This window comes from Triturus cristatus, chromosome 3_2 (assembly GCF_964204655.1).
Source record: "Triturus cristatus chromosome 3_2, aTriCri1.1, whole genome shotgun sequence".
Lineage (NCBI taxonomy): Eukaryota > Metazoa > Chordata > Amphibia > Caudata > Salamandridae > Triturus > Triturus cristatus.
Window position 1 is genome coordinate 1,096,296,683 of NC_140584.1, and position 26,608 is coordinate 1,096,323,290.

General features: G+C 44.1%; 1 protein-coding gene across 1 annotated transcript in view; it reads right to left on the minus strand.

The window, feature by feature from the left end:
* NCBP3 (nuclear cap binding subunit 3) overlaps positions 1-26,608 on the minus strand; it is a 362,322-nt gene that overhangs the window by 287,010 nt on the left and 48,704 nt on the right. The window contains exon 2 of the mRNA XM_085649874.1: positions 14,506-14,571. Within this exon, the coding sequence (XP_085506000.1) occupies positions 14,506-14,571 (66 nt within the window). The remainder of the gene's footprint in view (positions 1-14,505; positions 14,572-26,608) is intronic.

Genomic DNA, 26,608 nt, shown 5'->3' on the forward strand with positions numbered 1-26,608 from the left:
CTACTGTCTTGCTGCGTCACGTGGATATTTCTTTTTCTATGCAGTGCAGGAGAAAAGAAGTTTGTTTATTCCTATTCACCTTTCCCGACCCCGAAGCAGCTTATCACATCAGGCTGTGACACAAAGTTTGACTAGTGGAGTAGGTAAGAGAATGTGTTACTAGTTGTTTTTCTTTTTAAAATCTGCACAGGCCCAGCAGGACACATACTTCGTGTGTGCTTAATTTAAACAGTTTTCATCATTATCATGGCCGATGCAGGACAACAATAAGACAATAAAATATGCCCAGATAACGCTGGTGATTAATGATCCTGCTGGAGAGCAATCATTTGTCTGTTAGTAGTTTTTAAATGTAGATGAACTGTATTTTATGTGGAAGCACAGTGGGTTACTGCCTTTGTCACAGAGATCCTTGTGTTACTTGCAGTTCAGAAGTTACAATCCTAACATAGGACAGTGACCAATTAACTGGCACCAAAGAGCTGCAAACAAACATGAATGGTATAGTTAGAACTTCGCTTTTTTTGCTTTGTGATACAGTTAAAACTTCGTCAGTCTTTCATTATTCTAATGTTGCTAAAATGAGTATGTTTGGGCAGATATACATTTTTATCAGTAAAGCTGACCCCCCATGGAATACTCTCAAAATCCTAAGGTTGTGTTTCCCCAGACGAAACCCTCTTAAAATATACTGCTCACCAGTATGGATGACATGTGGTTCCTACACCTTGTAATCCTCATTGGCTTATGTGACATTCCCTGCAGATTGATTTACATACTTATATGATTCATTGTCTCTGTATAATGTGTGCGTGGTGTAAAGTACTGACACACACTACACTGATAGGAGTAGCACTATACATCAAATGAAATGCATATTAGGGAGGGCTACGTAAAGATGAGGGGCACTGTTGGAGGGTGGCAGTGAGGGAATCCGAGGAGGAGGTCATAAGGGGGAGGGGCTATGGGGAGATGAGGGGCACTTGTGACGTGTGGCAGTGAGAGAATCCAAGGAGGAGGTCAATAGGGGGGGGGGCATGGAGGGATGAGGGGCACTGTAGGAAGGTGATAGTAAAGGTATTTACAGAGAAAGAGGTTATTGGTGTGGCGGCAACATTTTTTTTCGCATCAGCGCTAAAGCTGGCCCTGTCATGGCCTTTCTGTTTTTGTTGATTTAATTAGCAGTCCGGTGAGAAGGGCTACTGTGTAACATACTTTAAAGTGCGTGCTAATTATATTTACTGCTATATTCAATGTTTTAAGTTTGAAGGTGATTTTATTAATGTTTTTACCGGGAAAATGAAAGTGGAGCCCAATGGTACCCGATATGGGGCTGGGGCCCAAGGTCAGCTGTGAGATAAGGTGCACTGGAGAGGAGCAGTGGATAATCAAGCCTGTAAGGGATTGCGCTGCAGAGTCAGGGGTCAGGTGGAGGTAATAATGAAGAGAGTTTCTCCCTGAAGGCTGGCACAGAGGGAGCCCGAGAAGTGTCACTTGCCCGATACTCCCACCTCAGAAACCTCCTCTTCCCATCAAAGGAACATTACATGGAAAAAACACTTTTTGAGAGTGATAACATTTAGAAAGAGATTTGGAAAAGAGTGTGTTTTACTGGGCCTTGTAAGACTAAGAAGAGATAAAGGAGGGCCCTGAAGCAGGCCTGCCCAGACATATAAGTGACAAATTGAGCCCGCAGTGGCCCACCCAAATGCACCCTTGGCCCACCCAAATACAAATTCCTGGAGCCGGGCCTGCCTCCCATCTTCTTCCTTCGGAGCCCGCGCACAATCTCTTGTCCGCACAGGTACGGCGCTTCGGGCTCTGAGCAGCACTGGCACACAATGGAAGAAGGAGGGGCCCGACGGAGGGAGGGAGGGAGGGAAAGCGAAAGCACGCCATGCGCGCTTTGTGCTGAAACGCCGCGACCCGTACGCGTGCACATCTCCTGTCCGTACGTCTGGACATTTCCTGTCTCCCTTCGGGAGAAAAATAGACGACAATTTCAACCAATAATTGAGCAAAACAAGACCACACTCTCAATTTGCTTATGCCTCGGAGCCCCAACATAAAACGACATAAAAAAAATCGTAGCATTTTATACATCAAGCCAACTAGGTTTAATGATAGTAACAATTGGCCTCAACCAACCACAGTTAGCCTTCTTCCAAATTTGTACACACGCCTTTAAGGCAATGCTATTCTTGTGTTCGGGGTCAATTATTCATAGTCTAAACGATGAACAAGACATCCGAAAAATAGGAGGACTACAGAAAATACTCCCAATGACTACTATTTGTCTTACTATTGGAAGTCTGGCGCTTATAGGAAACTCCTACCTCTCAGGATTCTTTTCTAAAGATGCCATTATTGAATCAATAAACACCTCAAATCTGAACTCATGCGCCCTAATTTTAACTCTTACCGCAACTTCTGTTACAAAAGTCTATAGTTTTTGAATTATTTTTTTCTCGTCAGTAAGCACCCCACGATTCGTTTCAATACCCCCTATCAATGAAAACAACTACCTAGTTATAAACCATATTACCCGACTAGCCTGAGGAAGCATAATTGCCAGTATATTAATTCTTAACTGCACCATTCCAATAAAAACACGTCCTTACAATGCCGACAGCATTAAAATTAATAGCGCTCCGAGTCAAAATACTTGGCCTCCTTATAGCAATTGATATCTCATTATCATCACGATCCCATGATGATAGCTTTTCATCTAAACAAAAAACAAACACCCATACCTTCACAAATATACTAGCCTTTTTTCCAACAATCTTTCATCGAATTTCACCAAAAGCAAAACTGAACTTTGGACAAAACATACATCTCAACACACATTACAGACATGCTATGATATGAAACAAGCATTTGCAATGCAAAAGGTCTAGCATTATAAAAGTTTGAGCTGTTGGCATTGCTAATAATAATGCAACACTAGAAGCTCCAAGATTCAGTAATGTGAGACCTATTGCATTGCAATATTTATATTTTTTTATAGCACGAACTTGAGTGAAAGGTGTGTATTTATGTTGCATTGAGTACAATGTAATTATGTGGCACAGATTGGAATTGTGTGGAGTGTATTTATGTTGCATTAAGTAGAGTAATTATGTGGCGTGCAATTATGTAGTACTGAGTGGTATGTGGAGTGTAGTTATGTTGTACTGAATACAGTGTAATTATGTGATGTGTAATTATGTGGTATTATGTTGAGTGTAGTTATGTACTCTACTCAATGCAACATAAATACACACCTTTCACTCAAGTTCGTGCTATTTAAAAAAAAAACAAAAAAAAAAAAACAAGCATTTGCAACGCAATAGGTCTCGCATTTATAAGAGTTTGAGCTATTGGCATTGTAAAATTACAATTCTTTTATTTGTGTTTTGGTCTTAAAACAAACAAAAGGCATTGTCATGTACAATGTCAGTAGCATAAACTCGCATAAAAGCAGTGTGTGGAGTGCAGCAGTGTGCGGAGTGCAGCAGTGTGCGGAGTGCAGCAGTGTGCGGCGTGCAGCAGCGTGCGGCGTGCAGCAGATGTGGGCGGCGTGCAGCAGTGTGCGGCGTGCAGCAGTGTGCGGCGTGCAGCAGTGTGCGGCGTGCAGCAGTGTGCGGCGTGCAGCGGCATGCAACAGTGTGTGCCGTGCATCAGTGTGTGGCGTGTAGCAGTGTTACGCGTGCAGCAGTGTGTGGCGTGCAGCAGTGTGTGGCGTGCAGCAGTGTGTGGCGTGCAGCAGTGTGTGGCGTGCAGTGGCATGCAGCAGTGTGTGGCGTGCAGCAGTGTGTGGCGTGCAGCAGTGTGTTCTTATATCAAACACCTGTAAGTAGACTGTTGCCGCTTGGTCGTGTTGTAAAGAACAGGTGTTACCATTGTACAATCCAGAGCATTTTATCAACATCTGAAAGATAAAAGGCTGTGACCACCAGGCCGTAGTAAGATCTAGTGGTCAGCTTTCAAGTTTCATTGACATATTTGCAGAGGGCTCAACAATTAAATGAAATGTGGGGGGAAAACTGGTTAATTTCATTATGCTGTTTAATTTTAATTCCTTTATCAAGCGTTCATACGACCAAATGGTGCAGCAGCGCAACACAAGCATCAGACAGGGAGGTGACAAATAATTCAACTGAAGCTTCATATGAGATGTAATGCAAACGTAGGTTTTTCTTTCATAAACACCTGTTGCTCAAGAATGGGATGTGGTCCTTCCGGTTAAACTCTTGACTAACTTCCGATATAACAGGAAATTTATGAAATTGTGGGGTCGTGGGCAAATCTCCACGCGTCTCAATGATATTAGCTGACAAAATTCAGAAAAAAATGGAGTGTCCCAATTAGATATTTGATGCCTGAACTAGATCACTTACGTGCACTGGGGCAACAAACAGTTTTCTGTTTGGGGGTTTTGTAAAGCGCTGTGAACCACTTTTCAGTAGGTCGCAGGCGCTTTGGGGCACACAGGGGAAAAGATAGTTATCGAAAGGAAATGCGACTAATCAATCAGCCAGCAAATGGATGTGTGCTGGTTTGGTCACCACTGTGCGATTTTGTATCCCTGCAGTCGATAAATATAGCAAACACTCGACTCAAACATTCAATGACATGACCTCGGAAGAACGAAAAGGCGAGTTAGGCGAGATTTAGATCAGTGACCTGCAGACTGAACCCAAATCCAAATCTGCTTCAGAAAATCGATGATTCCACCCAATAATAAAGGCGATCAGTGTGCGCGTGAGACAGACGCGGAAAGAGAGCGAAATTGAGAGAAAGTAAGAGACGGCGAGGGACAGAGGACAAGAAACCGACGCGTGACCAGATAGAGGCTGAAAGGCAGAGTGGCCAAGAGACTGTGCGAGCGACAGAGGGGCAGTACTTTAGGTCAGTGGAGCAAATATTTCTGGCTTTTAACGGCCGTGAATATAACATACCAGAACACGTGTATTCGTACAGCGCACGTATCACCCTTGGGTCTCAAGGCGAGGAATAACTGATGTTTATTGTTACCCAACTCAATGGTATTCAGGGACGGCTTCAAAATCCAGAACCTCTCAAAGGAGGTTTTACAGGCGGAAACGCGCGTTTGTTGGTGGAAATGAACGGTTTCACGCCGGGCCCAGCTGTTGTATTGGGTTAGGCCGGGGTTGAGGCACAGTGTGATAAGTACCCCAGAAAACGTTGGCAGGGTGGGAGGGAGTGAACAGAGTAGATGTGGCACTCATTCAAAAAAGTAAATTGGGGGTTCTTTATATTCACGAATGAACAGAAATGCTTCTAAAAGGATGAGTGGCCAGTACAACATACGGTTTTATTTTCTGTTCCTATAGCACACTGGCATGGCTGGGCTCATATGTACATTAGTATCTAATAACGTCGATGTATAGGCATGATGTAGTCATGCATATTTATTTTAACAGACATTCCCAACAACGACTTTTTAAAGGCAAAGAAGGGATAGCATTGTTAACTAGCAGCAGTGAAAGTGAAACCGAACGCGCCGACACTAAACAAGACAAGCCTGGCGCGCGCATCTGTGAGTGCACACAGCGAGTCCCTCCGGTGCGAGGGTCGTGATCTGTGCGTTCTGTTCAACATCCTGTGATTCTGGGCAAATCACTTAATCTCCCTGCGTCTACCAAATAATGAACATGTCCTTGTGTAATGTAACTGGGGCTCGTGTAAAGCGCTCCAATACCTTCGGGTCGAGTTCACACTATCTAAATCTGCACACACAAAATATAGACAGTTACCTGTGCACTAGCCGCGTTCTCTTGGGTCGTTATTTGCATTCGCTCCTGTGGTAGTTTACAACCCTCATAAATGCAGTGAGTGTCCCTTGTCCAGATGGCTGGGATAAAACGTACGCAGTTCGGCCGACTTCCGTAACACTGTAAAGACGTGCTGCCCAATATTATTTCTCCACAACAGTCTGCCGTGAATAGGAGGGCTCGTTTACTTTAATGTATGGCTGGCTGACCGCCTTGTCATCACATGGCGGCTAGCCGCATCGCCCGGGAGAGTGTATGAGGTCATAACTGACACGTTTTCAGGGTGCATATGTGTGATATTTCTAGGTTTACAGTGTGCTGTTGGGTGACATTGGCCTGCCTCCCACGTGACGCTTTAAGTGACAATTTCTGCAAGCGATTCAACAAGAAAACGGGTGTAATGCTAAGATTTTCAGAGCCGTTTTTTCGCTTTGCCCGGTAGGCATTATGTAGATGCTATCCATACAATGACGGCTGGGAAGTCCATCAGTTATTACTCCACGTCATACTATCTGCAGTGGACTACTAGCTGTTCCCTGTAAAATGCTAAAAGTAAGGCACAGCGTAGAGTGAAAAGGGCTCGTCATACAAACTCTTTGATGTACTTTTTCAGTGTAAGAGTCTGCGTCCAACGGAGAATGCTTTCACTTTGTTTCCCATGGCATATTGGACCAAGCGCGCGCTGAAGCTGACGAGGAGGGAGTGGGAGAGGGGAGGGGATTCACGCACTGGTCCCAAAAGCGAGACCTATTGGCTATGCCAATGCTGGTTTCTTTTGGGAATCTGGTCACCCTACCCATATGAAAGTGCGAGAAGTTTCCGAGTGAACGGTCACTGAGTGCTGCAGATGAATTCAGCGCCCGTATAGGTATACCGTATAGAGAGGGATACCTCGAGCAAGGTCTCGCTGACAGAGTAACACGTGTCACAATACTAAATCCGAGCTGCACAATGGAGTAACCCGAAGCGGGCACACAAGAGGCCGTTCCCAAACAGTGCCTGTCTAGCACCCATGCCTTGTGGCTGATCCGACACTGGTGCGCTCGCTGCAGGACGGGCATGAGCCAGCTGCTCAGCAGCTCTCCCCTGTGGGTGTTCTCCTGTGGGAATCATGTAAGTGCACATCACAGTACTCGCTGGTAGCCCACACGTGTGTGCACCGGTGTTGGCAGCCATCAGAGTCTCACGGAGCAGTCCTCCCCGGTGGGCTCTGGTAACAGGCCCTCAGCACAGTACTACGGCACAGAGAGCCCTGGAGCGCACTGATGCAGCCACTGTTGCCTGCGCAGGAAGTGTGCTCCGCTGGGCCCCATACACGCGCTCCCTCGTCAGCTCTCAACAAACATTGGCGCATGCAAACCGAACGCGCGTGCGAGTTTATACTCAAACGTGAAGGAGGCGCAGACATATGTTGCGGTACAGCCTGGCAGCTTTGCACAGAGGTAGATTACACAGACCAAAAGCCATGTTGCATCTGGGCGCACCCAAAACACCAGACCCTCTGCAGCCTGCTGGGGAAGAAAGCTTCACTCACAAGCGTCCAGTGCAGAGGAAAGGACGAACGGAGTCACACAGGATGGTAAACAAGCATTGGCCCAAAAAAAAACAAGTGGTGCGTTTGCTTGCGAGCAGCAGGCCGAAGTGGATGCCCGCTTGTGCCCCAGGGGGACTGTTGAGTGCGAGTGGTGCACTGGCCGCGTGGTCGTGCCATATGGCACCTCTGCTCAAGCGCGCGCCCGTGCACATGCACTGCAAGCTGTAGGCCGGCAGTAGCATTTTTTTAAGCCCTTAATTAAAGTCTCGCCAGACCAGCGCAAGCGCTGGGTCAGGCACCCTAAAAACCGGACCAAAGGGGATATCAAGCCAAATGCTGCCACCTGTCAAAACCACAACAAATCTTCAATCAGGCATAATTAAAACATATATAATGATCTTTTTAGCCAACATCCTTCTTATCTTAGCACTATCTTACAGGCCGTAACGCCCCAAGAGTCACCTCTAACACGACAAATAATGTTAAAAGGGCTCATCAAACAACAACTAATAAAATTCCTCCAGAGACAACCACTTCAAAATCAATACACCCCGCACTAAACAAGGGTTCAACAGAGTAACTACAACCAAACCACAACCCACTGAGCAACAACAAAACCACATAAGCGCACACATACACCACTACAGACCAGTTACCTCATGCTTCAGGATATGACTCAGCCGCAAGTGAGGCGGAATACGCAAAAACAACCATCATCCCACCCAAGTAAATTAACAGTAAAACCAAAGACAAGAAAGACACCCCAAAATCTACTAATAAGCAACACCCGCTAACAGAAGCTAGAATCAAGCCAAAAGCTAAAAAATAAGAGGACGGATTGTAAGCCACAGCAATAAACCAACTAAAATGCCAATCATCGACAAAAAGCTTAAATGAATAATTATTTTTACCCAGATTTTAACCAAGACTTTTGACCTGAAAAATCAACGTTGTATTCAACTATTAAAAACAATGGCCCACATCATATGAAAAACCCACTCGCTATTAAAAATTATTAACAGCTCATTTATTGACCTCCCAACACCATCAAACATTTCATACTGATGAAACTTCAGCTCTCTTCTTGGAATCTGCCTAATTACACAGATCCTCACAGGTCTTTTCCTAGCAATACACTACACAGCAGATAAACAATCAGCATTTTCATCTGTCGCCCATATTTGCCGAAATGTTAACTACGGCTGGCTAGTGCGTAGCATCCATGCTAACGGAGCCTCATATTATTTATCTGAATCTACCTACACATCGGACGCGGCTTATACTACGGCTCTTACATATTTAAATAAACATGAAACATTGGCGTAATCTTGCTGGTCTTAGTGATAGCCACTGCCTTTTTAGGTATGTCTTACCATGGGGACAAATGTCATTTTGAGGCGCCACAGTAATCACTAACCTTCTCTCTGCTATCCCATGTTTAGGAGACTCTCTCATACAATGAATCTGAGGCAGCTTTTCAGTATATAAAGCAACACTTACACGATTCTTCGCATTCCACTTCTTATTTCCATTCTTGATTGCGGGGGCAAGTATTGTTCACTTTCTATTCCTTCATCAAACAGGGTCAAACAATCCAACAGGAATTTCTTCTAACCAGAACAATATTTCTTTTCACCCGTACTTCTCCTACAAGGTTGTCTTAGGATTTTTACTCATACTACTTATCTTAGTGTTAATTTCCCTTCTTGCACCAAACTTCCTTGGAGCCCCAGAAAAATATACTCCTGCAAACTCACTAGTTACCCCCCACACATCCAACCGGAGGGACATTTTCTATTTGCCTACGCCTTCCTACGATCCATTCCTAATAAGCTTGGAGGAGTTATTGCACTTCTTATATCTATCTTAATTTTGATAATCGTCCCAGTACTTTATACGTCAAAACAACGAAGTCTAACATTTCGCCCTACATCTCGAATGTTATTCTGAGCCTTAGTAGCAAATACCCTGGTCCTGACCTGAATCGGGGGAGAAACCAGTTGAACTGCCATTTATTGAAGTCGGAGCAGCCGCCTCAGTCCTTTATTTCTCATTATTCTCATCCCACTAATTAGTCTATAAGAAAATAAGCTGATAAAATGATACCCAGATAGTTTAGACAAAACATTGGTCTTGTAAACCGAAACCGAGGACTAACCCCCTCTCTGAGTAAGCTAGCGCCAGGGGGAAGGGGCACTTGATGTTTTAGATCCGAGTTCCGCCTAAGCTAAAGCACCACTAAGTCAAGAGGACAACACTTGAGATTTTAGGTCCGAGCTCCGCCTAAACTAAAATACCATCGAACCTCTTAAAAACGCAACACTTTTTTTTTCCCCTCCCCATTTAACCACCAAGCACATAAAAACTCTATCAAGAGGGAAAGATTTTCACTTCCGCCACTGGCACCCAAATTCTCGTCCTAAACTACCTCTCGACTTATTTTCCCGTCATCTTAGTAACGTGGAGACATACTATGTATAATAGTACATTCATCTACTTGCCAAAAGTCTTTGTTTTGGTATTATTAGGATTTTTAACCTAACCCTCAGGCGAGAAACCACCAACCCGTCCACCACGATACTCGTTTCGAAACTTCACGGTATTCAATTGTAGTGTGTCTTTCTATTAATTATACTGGCAGCTGGTTATGAATCTATGGTCATTTCCTGTAGAGTTTCTATCATTTATGTTTAAGAGGGCTAGGGTTTAAGGGATGCTTTAATTACTAGATGTCCCATGATAAGCATAACCGATCTAGATTGCATTATGACTTTTTTTTTTCTCTGTGAAGTCAATTCCCCATAAAGTCTTGAGCCGGCGCTGACAGCCTAAATCTGAACATGCACTGCAAATGTAGAGTGACAAATATAGAACCGCGGATTATATACTCATGTTGTTCGGACATAACATTTTTTTCACTCTAAAGCAAGAAATATATACTATTTCCCATTTCCCCCCGGAGTTAGTTTTTCTAAGAATATATATTTTGAATATTATCTAATTCTATTTTGGATATCCCTCCACCCCCAAATGTCCGTCTTATCAGTACACGCAAGTTTTTAGTCAACCCCAAAACTAAAAAGACCTACATACTTACATTAGATTTATACTAGAAAAATTTGATTTTTTGTGAATTAAAACTTCTATATACAGTGTTACACTGTAAGGTAATGCAGCTTACACAAAGCGTGGCACTGAAAATACTAAGACAGATTTTAGAACATCTAAAACACAGAGGTTTGGTCCTGGCCTTGCTAATAATTTCTACTACGCTTACACATGCAAGTATCTGCACTCCCGTGAAAATGCCCTTTACTACCATGAAGTAGAACAGGAGCAGATATTAGGCACCCATATTGACAAAGACATCTTGTTTAACCACACCCCCAAGGGAATTCAGCAGTGATAAACATTTAACAATAAGCGGCACAAGCTTGAATCAGCTATAGTTAACAGAGACTGTAAATCTAATGCCAGCCACCGCGGTTATACGAGAGACTCAAATTAACTGAATCGGCCCAAAGAGTGGTTAAAAGCGTAAACTAAATAAGGCTAGAAACGAACACTGCTGTCGTACGCAAAAGTTTTGTGACAGGCAATTTTGATGTCGCCTCAATAGGGTTTGGGCCCTTGTCTGTAGCGGGTACTTGTGCCTCCCACACAAGTGAGGCACCATTTTTATCGGGAGACCTGGGGGAACACTGGGTGGTAGGAAATTTGTGTCAGGCCAGTGATGCCTCAACTTTCCCACACAAAAATGTGTGGAAAAGTGATTATTTTCAGCTAAATTTGAGGTTTGCAGGGGATTCTGGGTAAGAAAACGTTGGGGGATCCACGCAAGCCATACCTCCCTGGAATCCCCCAGGTGTCTACTTTTCAGAAATGTGTGGGATTGGTAGATTTCTCTACCTGGCCGCCGAGCACGGGGCCAAAAACCCAGGTGACCCCCCTTGCAAAATCGGGTTGTTTTGTGATAGGCAATTTTGATGTCGCCTCATTAAGTTTTGGGCCCTTGCCTGTCGCGGGTACTTGACCAACCCACACAAGTGAGCTACCATTTTTCTTGGAAGACTTTGGGGAATGCGGGGTGAGTTGAATTTTGTGGATCCACACAGATTCCAGAACTTTCCCCCACAGTAATGTGAGGAAAATGTTTTTTTATACACATTTTGAGGTTTCTAAGGGATTCTGGGTAACAGAACCTGGTGAGAGGCACACAAGTCACCTCATCCTGGATTCCCCTTGGTGTCTAGTTTTCAATAATGTACAGGTTTCCCTATGTGCGGGCTGCGCTAGGGCCCAAAATCCACAGGTAGGCACATCCTGAAGAAAATTCAGTGCCTAGTGGGCTGACGCCCTGGGGATGGGGGAAATCGAGGCTATTGCCCAGATATGCCCCCAAGGGAGGCTGAAAGACTGTGGCTATTCTTTTTGGGGGATGGGGGCATTGGGATGCCCATTCTGGGAAGCCCCCCCCCATACTAATAGAAAAGCCAGCATAATTGCTGGCGCCTAGTGGACTTTCTACCCTCCCACCCGGGGGGGGGGGGGGCAGATCAGGGGCTGCTGCTCCCATCTGCCTCCTGGGTGGGGGCAGAAAGGCTGTGGCATCTTTTCTCTTGGGGGGGGCAGGGGGGGGGGGGGGGGGCATTGGCATGCCCATTCTGGGGTAACAAAAATCCCTGGCACTTAGTGAGCTTTCTGTTCCACCCTGGGGGGTCAGATAAGGGGCTATTGCCCCCATGTTCCTCCTGGAGGGGCAGCAAGTCTTTAGTTTTCTTTGGGCGGGTAGGGTGGGGGCATTTGCATGCCCAATCTGGGCAGCCTCCACACCGGGCCTATAACAAAATAATACCTGGTGTCTATGGTGCTTTCTACCCCCACGGGGGGGGGCAGAAAGATTGGAATTTTGTGGGGGGGGGGGGGAGGTGGGGGCATTGGCATGCCCATCTTTGGCAGCCCCCACCCCTAAATTAATCATTAAAAAAAAGAAACTGGCGTCTAGTGGGCCTTCTGCCCCCCCTGAGGGGTAAATTGGGGGCTTCCGCCCCCATCTGCACCCGGGGGGGCAATAGACTTATTGTGCAGGGGGGGTTGGGGGCTTTGGCGTGCCCATAATTGGCAGCCCCCACCCCTAATTTACATATTAAAATAAATCCCTGGTTTCTAGTGGGCTTTCTGCTCCCGGGGGGGGGCAGTAAGACTGGAATTTGGTGGGGGGAGGGGTGGGGGCATTGACATGCCCATACTGGGCAGCCCCCATCCCTAATTATAATTTTTTTTAAAAATCCCTGGTATATAGTGGGCTTTCTGTCTCCCGGGGGGGGCAGAAACACTGTTTTTACAGCCGGGGGCTGGGGACATTGGCTTGCCCATATTGGGCAGCACCCACCCCTAAATAAAATATAAACAAAAATCGCTGGTATCTAGTGGGATTTCTGCCCCCCGGGAGGGCAGAAAGACTACATTTGCCTAAGATATTATGGGGGGAGCAAAGGCCCTTGCCCAAGGGGCTGCTCTCCATCTCCCTGGTGCCTAGTCGATGGATTTCCAAGCAGGGATCCAGCAGGGAGGGGTAACCATTGGAAAGGGGAGATTTTCCCCTTTCCAATGATACCTCTCCTGACTTTCTACTTGCTCAGGGGGCTGAGATAGCCCCCTGAGCAAGTAGAAAGTGAAACTGAAATGAGCCTCTTGGCTCATTTCTCATTTCAGTTTCATTTTCATTACAATGACGTCAGTGCACCATGCGACCGGCATTGTAATGAAAATGTAAATTGGCCTTGGGAGGTTGGGGAAGCTCTTCCCCAACCGCCCAGGCCAATAAAAAAAAAAAAGAGAAGTCCCACTGCTGTCTGCAGCAGAGGGATTTAGTGCCCCTGTTCTCATGACGGAATGGTTCCGTCATGAGCACAGGAGCACCAGTGCTCATGACGGAACCATTCCGTTATGAGCACCAAAGGGGTTAAGTGAAAAAAACTCAGGTTTCTAAGAACGGCCTGCCTCTTTTGTAAGCCCCTAACTGCTACTTTCGGAAGGTCGAGCAAGAAGTGAGGAGGTCCCCTCGTCTTCTTGTGCTGTTAATGTTGCAAACTGCTTGAAGAAAACTTCAAACCCACCCAATGGTTTGTTGTCAGACACTCATTGCAGCAGATCTGGAGGGGCTTGTGCTGCCGCTGTCAGGTGTGCGACATATTCCGCAAAGATCGTTGACACTGTCATAGTGGAGCCCAGTCCCAAGGGCTACAACCACCCAAGACAAGCACTCACCGTGACCCAAATGAGGAGCAAGACCGCTTTCCATTTCACTCATGAATATGCCACCAGCATGAACTTGAAAAGGGAACCATCTGGCAATGCACCTAGCTGCAGTCTCTGCCAACATGTAACGGAGGGCCTGGTGTCAAAAGACTGCAGCTAGCAAGTCCGCCGTTAGGGAAATAACATTGATAGTGTGAACTCCTTTTGGACAAGATTAAACAAACTGACCTACTGTTTGCCTAACGTGGTGGTAGCTTAGTGCACTCACACCTACGTCGGTTGCTGCCTAGGATTTATTTCCACCAGATCTCATAGATATACTGGGAATAGGACATTAGAGTTGGTGGGACACTTGGCTAGAACCCGTAGACAGGATCACCCAACCATACACTGAAAGCCCATTAGTGTATAGCATTACGTTTTGCTGTGAGCCTTCAGTGAATCTCTTTTCTGTTGTGGATATATAAGAGCTGTGCCTGTTGTTTGTATTGCGTTCTGAGTCTTTGCTCCCCACACTACCAGTCTGAGAAGCTTGTAACTGCTCGCCCTTACCACTCTGAGAGTCAAGTGTGGAAAGGGTGTACTTAGTCCAATTTCAGAAAACTAGCAGGACGGTCCCTTGACACCAGAGGCAAAGGACCTCAACGACCATGTTTGTGGTCATATAGCTACCATCTGCCATATGCCCCCAACCAAAGGGGTCTTACAATGAACTGCTGTCCAAATTGCCCCTCTTGGACTACACACCGTAACCTAGTTTAGAACAGAAAAGTGTAGACCTACACGTGCACAGGTATATGAAATATTGCATAACTGCAACAGAAAATACATGTGGTTGGAATGTTGCGGTTGGAATGTTGCATGCAAACGCAGTTAAAGAGTCTGCTATTAAAACCAAAGATAAATGTAATGTATTCCTCTACAATTTACCTTTGACGTCACATCAATTCCTGTGATGAAGGTGCCTGCCTTGTTCTCATACCGCCTGCTAGTATCCTAAAAACAGAAATGAAATTTTGCAATGAGTCGAAGGGCAATAGTTGTCTTAGGAGTCAAACATCACCAGGACAAACATAAGCTTTCACAAACAGATGTTTAAAAAGGACTAAAGTTCCCTTGACTATTTAGAGTCAAACATAGGCACTGTTGCATTTATTTTACATTTTCAGGTTTGGGGTGGTCCTAATCTTTAGAGACATATATATCCTTACATCTTTAATATACACTTAAGCAAAAACCTAATCATTAGTGACATATATATCCTTATTTCTTTAATATACACTTAAAGCAAAAACCTATGTTGCTAGAATCAGTTTTTGTTTTGGCAAAAAGCACAAAACGTGCCATACAGTACACGGTAGTACATAGTATGTATTAAAAGAATTCAGTCAATTTTGGTTTAAAAATTACACTACACTTGACAATACTTTAACAAGCATTCAACATTTTTTTTAAATTCAAACACTTCAGTTAAGTTTATGGCATCAATTTTTCTGCCTTTATCACATGAAATTAGTTATTAGAGACCAAAATAAACCTGAGGGCTGTTAGCTGATAAGCAGATCCTTCTTTCTCTACTATTGTGTAATTAATCTTTGCAAAAACTGCAAGATGCTGCCAAAGAACCTGCTGAAAAAACATGCAACAAACAGCACCCTGGTTAATCTCTGGCACTTGCCACTTTGGTGACATCACTTCAAGTATGCCTCACATGAAGGCCATCTATCTTCCAAGACAACCCTATGCAAAACTAGCCCGAGCTCCCGGGAGATATGAAGTACGGCACAGCTCCATTTGAAACCCATAATTAGTGAAGGCCACAAAATCTAAATCTTTCCCCGGGTTCCTCAATGATTTGGACCTCCTATTCAATAAGCTCCATCTTTAAGCTCTTCAGAAAAGATGTCCAAAATCAATTTTTCTGGAGAACCACAAGAAAATTACATTCCGCAAACTGTTAAAGTTCCCATAACTCTTAAGACAGCGAAGTCAGGGATTTACAACTAACAAGATACAAATGTACTCAATGCCTATGTCTGGCACTGCTAAGATCACGACTGACCGCATCAGAATCCAAAAGTCATGGCCGGCTTTTGAAATGTTTAAGCTTCTTACTCACCATCTTTTCTCTCTTCAGGCACTAGGCCAGATCGACTCTCATATTTTGGATATTACTCATGTTGGCCTCCAATTAAAAAGCCCTTTTGTTCACCGTTTAAATAGTTTTCTTCCGTTTTTGTTTAGTATGACAATCTGTATTATTTCTATTAGCTCAACTCATTTGCGATGTCAAGAATACACGTTTCTGCACAAAATTAAAGCAGCTCCTTCTTTCTCAACTCTCTTGAGTCTGGCACACAAATGACTTTGAAGGCCTTGTTTCACCAAGGCAGGCCCATTTTATTGGGTGTATCGTTTCCACCTGTATGCCCGCTGTTAGACAAGAGTGTTCCAAATAAAGCTCACCCTGTTGTCAAGATACAAATAGACTTTTGATGCCTTTTCTCCTGTTTATACAGCACATCCCCAATGAAATATTCATGCTTTATAAAACTGCAATATAATTTTTTTAAATACAAATTTCAAGTCAATATTGAAGTTATGTTCTCAGTCATGAATGTGATCCAGCATATACAACCAACAAGGTTGTCTCACAAAGACTCCTTATTTTTTCTCTTTTTGATAATTCCTGTGCATTTTCAAAGATTGGTGACTGGCAAAAAAACATTAAAAGCACCAAAATACAGCAGAAGTATGAAAAGACTGGATAACCTCGGGATGCACAGTCGTGCACAAAAATCTGACGAGCCTCTTAAACCACAATTTCTGTAATATGTCAAGAACCACCTCCAAGATAGAGTACAAATCTGGCTCAATGACATGAACAGTATACTTTTATCAGCCAGCACACGGTAATATCAAATACAACAACGTTCCATAGCGTCTAGATGATGTATTCATAGGTTTCTTTTTATTCTTTCAGTCCTTATGTTCAGTTCTTTAGCAAACACGAATTTTGTCGCATACAGGGATTCAACCCGTGACTTCCTCAGGGTTGATTCTTTGTCCGCAAGGTTCCTTAAAGTCGGTTGCAATTCCGTCCCGGAATGGACATAATATTTCTGTAGGTGTATTCCTATTTTGCACGTTTTGGTTATATTATGCAGTGGCACATATCCTTGTGCACCTTACATGATCTATTGTTTCTTCGCACCCTCATCCGGTACGTTAGCCGAGTTCTTTAAAACTCTGCGATTGAGTAAGCTCAGTTCTTCGCGTGACATGAACCTTGACTGATTCAAACCCCAACTTTTACCAAATGCCACATCATTTGGATTCACCCTAGACACTAGTACTGGACATGTCTAGCTCTAGAGGGTGGGTGTGTGTGTTTGCGCTTCCTCCTCAGTGAATTGCACACCTTGTTGGGGAGTCTTTGTTATAGCACTTACTACCCTACCAGATCATATTTCTAAACACTCCTAAAGTTTACAGATAAGAGACTGAAGGCATAAAGAGATTGTGAGGTCCAAGATTCTATTGTATTCCAATTCAGTAATCAATCCTTTGTACACTTGACTTGCCAAAGTTGGTAAATCGTAAGCAGAGGAGCCTACCACAGAGTGCGGTAGAGGTATAGCGACTCAGATGTCTCATAACACAGTAGTTTCAAATCTATGACTCGACTAGAAACTGAACAGAGGGCAGTATGGAACGAAACCCATGAATAACTCCATGACACTGTCCACGCTTCACTTTCCCTATGCCCAATACTATACATACACACAAAACCAAACATCTAGAGAACCTGAAAACTATCTTGAGAAAAGAAAACCAAAGCAGTGTCTGTAGATTCATGAAACTTTGTTAAAAGTAAAAACACTATGGGAAAATAAAAAATATGCAGAAAATGATTTATTTGGTCTTCTCGCCAACTGCAACCAAAAGTTTTGTAACTGGTCAAGGGATTAGTCTACTTTGAAGATGTACTTTGGATGATCGTAGGGTTTATCTCCTTCACACTGCTCTTAAATGTCTACCTGTGTCCATTACGCAGGCTTCTGAAGCACAACTAGGTGAAGATAGAAATGTATTCATTTAAACAAATCTACTTTCAGTTAGAAACACGGTTGAAGAACAGGCAAACATCTTCACCTGTGTAAATCAGATATCCTTCTCAATGAATGAAGTTTCCCGTCTCTGAAAAACGGATCAAAGACAGAAACGAGTATTATGAGAGGTGACAATTCTATCTTGAAGGCGTTCAAGCTGCCCACCATTCTAGCAGCATCATTTTCCTTCACACTGAAAGTCATGAGTCTTGGAACCATTGGTCATAGATCATCTGCAGCACTCTCTTGTTCGTAGATTCCTTCACTCATCTGAACTGGTTACCGGGTTGAGCTTCTGAGAAACCTTCTGATAATCATATACACTATGGATTGTTTATTTAAGTGGAATCCCAAGGACAGGATTCCATTGTTCCAGACTGATGCACTCCCTTATCCTAAGCATCAGGGAAGTACCAAAGCTTGGGAATAGAAATGTTCCAGACTACATTCAACGAAACCCCACTCCTCCAGTGGCAGTGAGTCAACAATGTCAGATCCTGATCTCCATCATCTTTCTTTACTTGGTATTATAAATGGTTCTCAGGAGAAACTGAACGAAGACAAGTAACACTTTACTACACGCTATGTAAATAAGCATCTATAAAAATAAAATGTTATTGTCGGCTATATCTCCATATTTAATACTAAAAATAATAAAACCAAGCTGTTCCCAAATGGGGCAAAATAAGACAAATACCCTACCTGAAACGTTTTATGGGAACTGGAGTAGAAGCACTAATTCCAAAATAAACCACAGTGAAATTATAAACCCTATCAAACTCCATCTCTTCTAAATACAATTTTAAAAATAAAACTAAAAAAGATTTACTAATATTTAGAACCCAACAAGACTACCCAGCAAATATGGTCTATCCATGTCCTTCGCTGTTGTGCCCACTCAGTTCCTCTATTTAAACAATAGCGCGCCCCACCCACTGGTAGGCAGGATTATTTATGTTTCTATTTGCTTGGTTTGACCCACTTCATTGCAACAGAAAAACCACTTTGTTGTACTTAATCGATACTCATCCCATTTAGTCTATTTAATAAAGCATTAAATTAATCAATGAACAACTTAAAATGTTATTTTGTATTAGGCCCTTTCTACCCCAAGCCTGCAACTAAACATAAATCAAGAGAAAAGCTGCTCTTTCAATAAAAATAGGAATCAAGTCTCCAGGAAAAAGGAGAAAATAATATTTGCATAAAACCAAAGTAATAAACGAGTTTGAGGGCTGTAGTCAATCCGTTTTAATTGTATGAGTCACTACCCAAAACGACATAGTAAAAGTGTGTTGCTTAAGCTTTTAAATAATTTGACATCCTGGACAGGAAATAGAGAGGGATCCATCTATCTATACACGCTTCCAACAGCACCTGAAGGAAAGGAGGGATGTATCTTTAATCAACATGGAAAAAAAGATTCAATCCATCCATTCTTACCACCAGGAAGAGTGGCATGACAAGGAGTGGTTTATCCATCTGACCTTTCAGGGCGGGACGCATCCATCATCCTTCCAACAACAGTGCCAGTCTAGCCAACTATCAACAGCACCAGGTATGTATAAATCCATCCCTCTATCCATCAATAGAACAACATAGGATTACATCCATCCAACATAAGTGCCAAGATGGGAGACTTATCTGCCGGACAACAGTGCCATTGAGAAAGGGAAACCTCAGGGATGGATCGATGGATGGATGAACCAATCTGCCCGACAACTGATGGAAGAGAAAGAAAAAATAAATGCATATCTCCAGGAAATAGTCTTAATAACTTTGTTGTGCTCTTATTTCCCTTAAGAGCTTTTCATGCCATTTAGAAAAGCACGGAAAAATAATTTAAACAATGTCGAAACCCTAATTGAGGGCCATGAACGTTTCCTTATGGCTATAGCTCGAAATGCTTTGATTATACCATGTATTATTATCTGTTATTCTATTTATTGTACAAATAATACATTGAACCGCATGTCCCAAATGTCACATATATGTTACCTGAGCGTATTCCGGCATGTTTTAATGTTACGGCACAGCAGCATACCACTTCTAAATTGTTCCCTTACCCAGGCGTCTTGACTAACAAGAAACGGAGTGAATGATTAACTACACTGGTGTATAAACTCTACTCTGGAGTCAGTATTCTGCCTAGGCGTCTGGATCTATTTCAGGTACAAATAACAGCTTGATTTGGACTAAGCAAAAAAAATCCTAATATTTTCTAAGGGACTGTAACAAAAACTAGCTACACAAATTTTCTCCGGTCTTTCAGCAGTTACTTTGCTCTTTTTGCATCCTTCAATATAAAAATGGGATGTGAAAGGGGCAAGAGTCAGTTACAGCCATAGCTTTGGAAAGAGATGATTGTCAGACAGCACCTGAAGTTAAAGAGAAGTAAGGCGGAAAGTCACTGAATTCTAATCAGATTATTCCGGGCAGCCTCTCCATCTCTGAGGGTGGAGGGGGTGGTGGCCCCTCTTGAGGACAAGAAGTAGAACCTGTCCGGCCGGTGAGGGGCGTAAGGGTGCAAAGACAATGCAAGCAGTTCAGGAGATGGCACGCAGAAGCTCGCTCCACCACAGTCCAGACTCCAGACGGTGGTTTGTGTCAAAGGTGTAACGCATTCATCTATCTGAAGGCGCGTGATTAGTCATCTATTAGGATGAACCCTTCAAATGGCGAGCTTTAGCATTTGATCCCTTTGGCAAAAACAACCAAATTTGAGCACGAACACGGCCAACATCAGTTTAAATCGCTTCATCTGTGCCAACGTCAATGCAGTTGACAACATCACACTGAGGACATGCCATGTACAACGATGCCATCCATGGCTGTCGAGTTTTCACATGTGTATCTTCCGTGCCGATCACTACGCAATGCTAATGTTCCCAACAGCTGCACGTAAATGTTCCTAACTAAACAAGCAGAAGCACACCCTCCTACGTCACGGGAACAAAGAAGGCGTCGGCGTGTCGAAATGGGCCATCCTAAAATTGGACAAGGCAGTAATCACAAACACCGATTGCCAATCCCGCGCCACCGTTTAACATAAACGACGACGCAAGGCAATTAAAAACAAGCATTTGCAATGCAATAGGTCTTGCATTTACGTGAGTTTGAGCTATTGACATCGCAAATAACAATGCCTTTTATATTGGTTTTCGTTTTAAAAACATAAATAAAAGGCATTGTCATTTACAATGCCAATAGCTTTAACTTCTGTAGCTGCGAGACCTATTGCATTGCAAATGCTTGTTTTGGGTTTGAAAGGGACCCTCGAGGCCTCCTCTCTTCAGAGGTTGGTGGAGAGAGGGGGTTTGGTACAAATTGCCCACTTAGTAGAAAGTGACTCATAGTTTAATGTTTCGGGGCAGATTTACAAGCCCCTTGCGCCACTTTTGCGCCACTTTTAACATGGGAAAAGTGACGCAAAAGTGGCGCAAGGAGCTTGTAAATCTGCCCCTTCCTTTAGTGGAAACGCCGGAAAATTGGTGTTTTGTGTGTGAAAAGGACCCCGGAATGGGTGCGTGTGTGTGGAAGGGGGGGGGGGGAGGGGAGCTTGGGCCTCACACAGCTGAAAGCAGTCAGCTGGTACCACGAGTGAGGCCTGACTGAGGATGACGCATGTGGAGGCCCTGCTGGTGGCCCTATGGCTTCTCTGGTCCAGGGTAAAGGGTCACGATGCCATCTTTGGGGGAGGATAGAGCCAACGAGATAGAAGTTTAACACCTCTGCCAATCGAGGTGCATCGAAGGTGGCGCGAGAAGTACAATCTCATGTGGGACGCTCGAGGCCTACCACCCTAACCTTTAGCCAGGCGCACAGTATAAATCCATCAAAGCGCCTACACGCAACTCAATTTCTAGTATGCGCTATGAAAAACTCGTTTCACTTAGCAGCCGTTGGCTCGGGGTTACTGATTCGAGCCTTCTGCCTGGCATCATCTCGGTGATAGCAGACTGTAAGGTGGAGGCACGGGAAGGTGCACAAGGGGGCTGCACCCCCCGCCGCGGAGATCTGTGTGTCACGTGTCTGAGGCCTGGCGAGGCCCACTCCGCCTTTCATCCGTGCGGCGGCAACATAATGAGGAACCTTGCCTTGGGTGATAAACTCCGATGTTAAAAATTAAATATAGTGTTAATAATATTAATTCTGATTAAAAATTGTTCCAGTGGATAGAGATTTAAGTGCAACTTGGGTGTGGAGGAAGTAGTCAGTGCTGTAAGCCTCGGGTGAGCCCGCACCACCCACAGGTCTTTATCCGGTCCAGGTTTGTAGTGATCACGTCATAAGCGCACAGGCCTTTACGTTTGTTATGTTGTAGTGATTGCTTCAATTATAAACAGTTCTTATCAAACAAGTCTCCTTGGAATGATGAAAGGCTTGCCAGTCTGGCAGACTTTGCACCTGCGTCCTTAAGACCGTTTTTAACCCACTGAGTTGTCTTGCAGCCTAACACACTATGGTCCGACCGGCTGCATGCAGACTGGCCGCTTTATCCTCGTTAAAAATAACGAGATGGGATGTAGGGTTATGCGCGCACATGTGGGATTTATGGGTCGGGCCTGCACGGTATCAACCAGGGAGGAAGGCTGGCCCCCAAAAACCGAGACAGGAAATGATTGTAGCTGGAGCCTGTGGCGACACGTGTGAATCGGGGTCCCCATAAAAACTTGGTAACAGGGCTCTTGAGACGAGGCGGGGCTTGCGTAGCCTGAGAGCGGCAGTTTGTAGTGAAGGGAGAGGGGGTGTAGTGTGCCTCTCTGGGGATGGCAAACCAAAAACTTATTTTGTTGTAGTCCACGTTACATAAAACTATTTGAATTAGAACCAGAGAATAGAGGACACCAATTGTGACACTTGCACACATTTAAAAAACTAGCATGTTTTAGAGAACAGCGACGTGCACAAAGGCATGTACAGTTCGTGGAAGTGAAACTAGTACGGCGAGCCTCTATCAGCACAGTACAGAAACTATTGACGAGAATTAAAGCTGGGTTGCGGGCCACATTTCTTTGCAAGGCTGAGACAAATTTGAAGTGCTTGAGCCCGAGTTAAAGTAAAAACATTAGTTTAAGCCGTGACTTTTTAACAATTACTACAGAAGACTGCGAAGCGCCAACCAAAATATTTTTTAAAAGAGATTCGAAAGATTAATTATTGTAACTCTGCTTGTCATCACGTGCAGGCGCAGAAAGAAACCAAAGGGAACAGATTAGTCTATATTTAAATCACTTAAATGCACGCTAGTCCAGGCCAGTTTTGGAAAAGCCCGGGTCAGCTGCTGGCACCTCTGTCTCTTAGGGAAGGGGGAGGGGCTGCTATTGTTTCCTGCTCAGCCCCCTGCAAACACCTCAAAGAGTTACACAACGAAACAAGTGCTCGAAGTCCGCCTAATTAATCACACCCACAATGCTGCCTAAAAAGAGAAGGAGAGCACAGAGTGATGGAGATGTGAAAGGGGAAGCAGCACACAAAGGCGTATGGAGAGAAAAAATAAACACATGCGCTGCCGTGAAGTGCTGAAAGCAAAGAGCCTCGCGCTGAAAGCAAAAAAAAAAAAAAAAGAGAAGAAGAGCACAGAGTGATGGAGATGTGAAAGGGGAAGCAGCACACAAAGGCGTATGGAGAGAAGAAATAAACACATGCGCTGCCGTGAAGTGCTGAAAGCAAAGAGCCTCGCGCTGAAAGCAAAAAAAAAAAAAAGAGAAGGAGAACACAGAGTGATGGAGATGTGAAAGGGGAAGCAGCTTATGAGATGAGGGGGAAGGGGGGCCGTGGTAGTAAATGAATACAGGCTTATCCAGTGCCAAGTGAGAACAAACACCACATTCGGGTGTGAGGTCTCGGCTGCAGTGTTAAATGATACTTTTTCCGGGTGGTGATGAGACTTCTTTCGGGTGTGGAGGTGCGTGCTGCATGAAAGGTGGGATCCTTTGTGGTGTAAGGAGTCATGTTATGGAAAACGGGCATGGGGCTATCAGGGAGCACAGCAGCACCCCGAGCTGTGCTCCGGTCCGCTTAGGAATGAAAAAAAAAGAGCCTGGTCAAAGCTGAAGAAAAGGGAGGGGGAGAAGGGAGGAGGGAGTGCGAGCAGCAGCTGTGTTAAACAAGCCGAGGTGACAAGAAGGGCTGGGCGAGAAGGGAGGGGGGAATGCCAGCAACAGAGGAGCCTGATCAAAGCTGACGGGAAGGGGAGAAGGGAGGAGGGAGTGTGAGCAGCAGCTGTGCACGTGCACGCCAACGTGCACTCAAGGTTTAGGCCAGCCAAAACTGTGGGTAGCACTTTGAAAATCCCACATATAAAATGTCTCTTCGAGCCTTTGGCTCGCGAGACCTAAAAAGGGCTTAAAATCCCCTTCTGAAACTGGATTGATTCCAAAAAGCCCTAGCAGAACGTGCAGCACATGCGCACTGCAATGTTAGGCGAGACCTAAAAAATGAATCTTTAGCATACAGTCATGCCCTCCTAGGTGTTCAGATTAGGGGTAAATTTATGGAATAAGGTAGGCAAAAAATAGAAAAAGGCTCTCAGTGGCGTGGGATGGGGGGGCAATTGCCCATGTCAAGTGACCACTTCCCCAGTTTCACTAAAATCTGTTGTGTTTAGTGGGTGGATCCTTGTTTGGGGATCACCAGTGTGCAGTGAACCCCGAGCAGGTATACACTAGAGAGGGATATCCTTGGAAAGGAGTGTTTCTCACCTTAGACCAAATTCCGTCCGTCCCCCATTGCCACAGGCACCAATTACAGTGATAGCTGAATGGCTCCGACAGCTTTCTCTTTCATCATGCCTGTTGATCGTCTTTCAAACAAACAAAAGCCTTGAGATGAAAAAGAAGCACTTCCCCTTTAGCTCGAAGTGGTGAATTGAAAAGAAAATAAATCTCTGTCTGGTTCGAGTATCTGAGAAATTCCCAGCCTCCTTTGCTAGAATGTGCTGGTCTTGTCCTTAGCAGGTTAGATTTAATGCAGCGGACGTGTCCATCATGTCTTTACGATCAAATGTTTGTTTTGCAACACCATCCATGTTCACCTTTTATTTACCGAGTGGACTCCGTTTCTGCCTTGCTTTATTGAGACCCCTTCATTCCACCTTGTGCAAAATGTTGCTGTCCCTCAGGAGGTAGCTGTGTTCTACAAATACACCTTAAAAAATATAAACTTTGAATGGTTTTTTTTTACGTAATCCCCGGTGTAGATATTGTTTTAATATTAGGTGATTTTCACCATGGGGTGAGCAATGATTGTGTGTTCCCTTATTGCCATAAACGTATTTCCCTGTACGTATGAGTTACATTTGCTTTGGAGGCCCGGAGAGTTATTAAAATGCACCTGCTAAAATCTTTTTTGCTTTGTTTATGGAAAACAGGTACCTGAGCTACCTTGGCATAGCCATAGAATTTGCATTCCGAAGGGCCCTCAATATTTAAAAAAAAGTGTACACTGAACGTCCAATATTTCCGACACGAGAGGAGCGGTTCTTTGAGAGGCATTAGACCAGATTTCCTTTGTTTACTTACCTTTCATAACATTACACCTTAGCTGTAAATCAACGTGTAAATGTCACACTTTTGCATCGTCGGTATATATACCAAATCTTTGTGTCTGTTGACAGATTGGCATGCTGTTCTTGTAAGCTTGACTATATAAATAGATGATGCCTCATCCCATAAAAGCGTCGATTTTGATGTCCTGGTACTTAATGTTTGCCTTTTAGATAGTAGACAGTCATGAAAAGTAGGATGTCTCCATCGGTTTATAAGGAGTTGAAATGTTTTCAGCTTACACATTTTGTTTTCATCAGTTCTTCATCTTGCTTGTCATCATGTAGAAACCAGCATATACTATCTAGATCTTTTAACTGATTTGTAAGTTATCTCCAGACTGCACCTTTTGGTAAGTATTTGTTAATTTGATTTTAACATGAATCCCCATAGAACGCTGGCGCCCCAACTGGTAGTTCTCCCTGTTTGAGTGCAACTTCCCACATCATTGACCTGATGAACTTTTGTATTTTAGGAATAAGTATACATGCCTAAGAACCATGGTCCTCTTCAACCCTCAACATCAAAAGCTTAAACTCCGTCAGGCGAAACGGAGGTCATATTCCTCCCATTGTTATAATGCCGAGACAGTCTGTCATAGCCATTTAAGCATTGTAAACAGTGCCCTTTTCTGGCAAACGGCACTCCTTCTAGTGAATCCCCCAGTCAAGCTGCTAGCTACTCTGAGCGTAGTTTAAATTTGTGTTTCTTGTGTCTGAGTTTATTCACCCTGGCAGTACCAAAGTGCACATTCCTTCTTTTCAGACTCTGCTTGACAGGGTAACAACATTTGTGAATAACAAAATACAGTTCATTTATGGCAGAGGTGCCCAGCCTATCTGTGACACGAACTATAATCATTTTATAGCAGAACGCTCTTCCCCCTCTATCTCAGAACATAAGATCATAACATACTTCCCTCCTTGGAGTACTCGTCACTCGATGACATTGCTCTGTGATAATTCCTGCTCTGTCCAGTATTGTCAGTGCTCCTTTCTCCTCAAGCCTGGTGGCTGAAGGAGGGTAATATTAATGCTTCTTCCGAGTAAATAGGACTGAAGTGCCCTTGTAGAACCCTACCATATACCGGTATTATTGCTTCATGCTGTTGCTAAAATTGAGAACAAATATCTTATTTGCTTGTTGTCCAATTATTTCGAGAACTACTGTCTTCTAGTTCCTACCCAGATGGACCTTAGATTAGGAATTGTGACGGAAACTGCGTTAGTGACTGTCCTAATTGATCTTAGCTCGGGCCTAATGAGGCCACCGCATTCAGTACTTATCCAGTGCATTGTGGCTGTAGCTCTGCAGGCTGCAGCCAGTTTCTAGTTTGGCTTTTTTGGGTTTTTTATCAGACAGAAGTCGATTTCT